General features: G+C 36.6%; 1 protein-coding gene across 1 annotated transcript; it reads right to left on the bottom strand.

Annotated features, from left to right (window-relative positions):
* Window positions 1–6: 6 nt before the first annotated feature.
* Window positions 7–2,583, bottom strand: LOC119903695 (CD209 antigen-like protein A; the record flags this gene model as incomplete). Its single annotated transcript, XM_038719920.1, has 3 exons — window positions 7–423; window positions 1,754–1,863; window positions 2,497–2,583. Coding segments are annotated over 3 exons (306 nt in total), but the record flags the coding sequence as incomplete, so codon positions are not given.
* Between the last annotated feature and the right edge of the window lie 1,149 nt (window positions 2,584–3,732).

Here is a 3,732-nt window from a genome sequence, read left to right as displayed (position 1 = left end):
CTGCCTCACAGTTCAGGAGTTATTCACCAAAACACAAAGTATTTTTTAACTGGCCACAAGATGTCCAGCTTCTTTGTTGTGCACATGCTTATGGTGAACTTGTGCACCAAATTCCCAGAATTGTAGAAATATCATTAATGTTACTGTAGCGCCCCCTGTGAGTAAAATTGTATGAAACCTTACACACTTGTGCAAAGGAATTATGTTGAAATATAATATAGAAGCAGTAGAAGCAGCAAACACACAATAATGCACCAATGCTAAACCATTTTCTCACAGATCCATCTCATATCGGTTTCACATGACAAATCATTCTAGTTGTTTCCCTCCCCTCCATATATGATGTGGGCACAGTCCTCTTCCCCAAGAGAAGGATGTCCTCCATTGTTATCAGGTTGCCCACTCCGCCAATACTGAAAAGGTCTACAAACACAACAATAATGACATTGTTTTACATGAACACAGTCTGTTATTCCTGCTATTCACCAGGAAATGCCACCAAGACCTAAAACAGTTTGGGGCAGTGTGTTGGTGGGGTGAGTACAGGTGTATTTTAAATTGCATTCATTTCTTTTTTTTTTGACAAACAGGAGTTCTCCTCAGATTGTTTTAGCAAGGTTTAGCTCATTGATTTTAGCCCACAACTGCACTCTCATAAGCATCATTTCCAGCCACTGCAGGCAGTTGTTTCCAGCAAAAAGCTCTGATAAACCCATTGTACGTTATCTGCCCAGCACCCAACAGCATTCAGACAAGGTCAGTGACTAGCTGGTGAACATAGAACATTTAGCTCAGTTTAAGTGCAATTTAATTCAACATTACACTTAAAATTCAATAGGTGGAAACAACTCCAAATGAATGTTCATCTGTGTCTGCTTGATGTTCAGGCTGTTTACAGGTGCATCTCAAAAAAACAAAAAACATGTATACAGTAGTTCTACTTAACCAGACTAAGAGATTAAAGGCAGGTTGAAATTTCTGTATCATAATGTCCGTATTCTAAAATTCTAATATTTTGAAATACTAGATTTTTGATTTCCATGAGCTGTAAGCCATAATCACCAAGATTAAAACAAAACAAAGGCTTTGAATATTTAACTTCATTACACATGAAGTGAAATATCTCATGTGTAATGAATCTAGAATATATGACCGTTTCAGTTTTAAAATTCAATTAATTTTCCATGATTTTAAAATCATACATACATTATGATGTTTCTTATTATTTTGAGTTCCTCTTCTTCAAAGTAAACTTCTGGACCAACATTTGTAGTTTTTAATATTTGTACACAAATAAACTAGAAACTAAATGTACATTTGTATGTGACGATGTGTGCCAGCCTGTATGGTAAGAAGGAAATAACAATACATCTGTTTAGTGACAGCTCTAGAAACATTCTCTTAAAAATCTAAATTTCTAAACATCACTTCCTCTTGGTTGGAGATGTAAGTTGACCATGATTAAAAGAACCATAGCACCATCTAGTGGTATTTCTGGGTAAGATGTATTTCACAAAAAGTGGTATAGTTTTTGATTGCATCATATAAACGGTATATCGTGAGTGTGGTCCAGCCGATTAATTTCAAGTCAACTGCTGTGACTATACTGATACCACTTTGAAATGTTTGTTGTAAGCTCTGTTATTTCTGATGATTACCGAGGCACTCCTAAAACAAATACATTCTAATTATAGACTAATAACAGTATTTTATTTGCAATTTTGTTTATATTCAACCAAGGTATCTGCCTTACTGTAGAGACAGAGGAGCTCCATTAATCCACATCCAGGTCCCCTCCTTGATACGATCAGTCAAACCAATCCAAGCCATAATTTCTTCCTTGGTGAAGTTAGAGAGGAACTTCTGTTCAATAAACACAACAGAAAGTCACAGCATTTATATGTTAGTTTAAATAATATTATATTAGAATATACTGTATTCAACATTAAATGTAGACATCATGAACTGAACTTTACTGATTCATTAAAGTACAATGATTTTCCTCTGGTGCCACCCGCGTGCTGGGATATATCTCAACACTGCATAGATTGGCACAATATTTGGTACAGATATCTATGGTGCCCAGATAGTGTATGCTGTTGACATTTCCTGTCACCATGAGGTTGACTTTTAATTAGGCTATATACTGATATCTGATATCTCAACAACTAGATCACGGATGAATTGTAATAACATTGATAACGACTTTTTATCTATCTTCAGGTCAAAAAACTGTTTGTTCAATATTTTGATTTATTACCAAATACCTGGAAAACTAATGACATTCCCATCAGCCTCGGTTTTACTTACTTTTATTGTTCAGTGCTAATTAGCAAATGTTATCATGCTAACATGTTAAACCAACACAGTGAACATGGTGAAGATTATAGATGCTAAACAGCAACATGCCAGTATTATTATCATAAGCGTATTAGCATGCTGATGTTAGGAAGTTATGAACACTCATTTGTGTAAAATATTTCAGAAACACTGCACCTGTTCTTCAGAGCTGTTTATGACCACCAGATCTGCTCCTCTGGTTTTACAGTCCTCTCTACCCTTTTCCCAGGAACCAGACTCATTAGAGAGAAATAACAGGCGCAACTGAACATCCTCCATCCAACAGGACATGATTCTGTAAGAAACGATGAAACTTAAAAAATCAGACAATAGTTAAGTGCCAAAGATACAGTCTGGATGTAAAAAATCATGTACAGGTGAAACTCAAAAAATTAGCATATTGTTTCACCTGTATACATTTCCAGCATGAAGGTGGCTTCAATTTATACATTCACATAGTTATTATTCATCATGGCTTAATGGTGCTGCAAATACTGCAAATGTAATTAGAAAACGAAGATGAATCTCTTTCTGTCTCTCCTAACAGTCGCTTTCTCACTTTGTTTCTCTCACACATAGTGGGAGGGGGAGGGGCAAGACCCTCCATACAGTCTTTGCTTGCCTGCTTGGTTCCTGCGGCACAACCTCCTGCGCACCTGTGACTCATCCACTACTCGAGACTCTGCAGTGTATCTACCCTAGCTTTTCACTCCAGTCTTTGCCAGGTTGTTCAGTTTGCAAATGTGGTGCTATTGCTATGGACAGGTCTGTCATTCTTAGTGTTTTTGTTGTTTGTTTTTTTAAATCTAACCTTGCTCCTTCCTGTGTTCAGGTTCTACACTCACCTGTGATCTCACTCTGCCTGCCATGCATCTCTCTGGTCTTCAATTTTGCTCATCTCACTTCCAATCCATTGGGTTACTCCTAAAGTTCAAAGTAAACTAAATTGATTTCTCTGTTCTTAACACTACCTTCCTGCAACCAGATCATGACTGACGGGATGTCCGTTCTCATGCAATGTTATTTTAACTTTCAAGATACGTTAAAATAATTTGTTGCATTTGGACAGAACAGATAGATGAAGATTGGTACAAAAATTGTGTTAAAGACTGGAACAAAACTATACTGTCTGTAAATTAGATGCAAGTAAGACTAAGGTCTTTAGTCTTTTAGTTTCACTGTGTTAAACTGGCGGTAACAGCAGAAAGTGCTGCACCAATGTATCATTAATTATATCTGTACTTAACCTGCAGTCAAAATGTTTGCTGTCACTAGGATCTATCATGTTTCACAGATTTTGCAAAATACCTGTTAATTATAGATACATATAACAGAACTGAGATTACACATTGCCATGCATATTGTCTGCAGTTGCCACACTTCCTCATGCTG

This window comes from Micropterus salmoides, unplaced genomic scaffold, assembly GCF_014851395.1.
Source record: "Micropterus salmoides isolate LMB-PRFRI ecotype aquatic unplaced genomic scaffold, ASM1485139v1 Ms_hic_scaffold_15, whole genome shotgun sequence".
NCBI lineage: Eukaryota > Metazoa > Chordata > Actinopteri > Centrarchiformes > Centrarchidae > Micropterus > Micropterus salmoides.
Note: the sequence above shows the minus strand (reverse complement) of the source record. Positions and strands in the feature narration are given on the sequence as shown.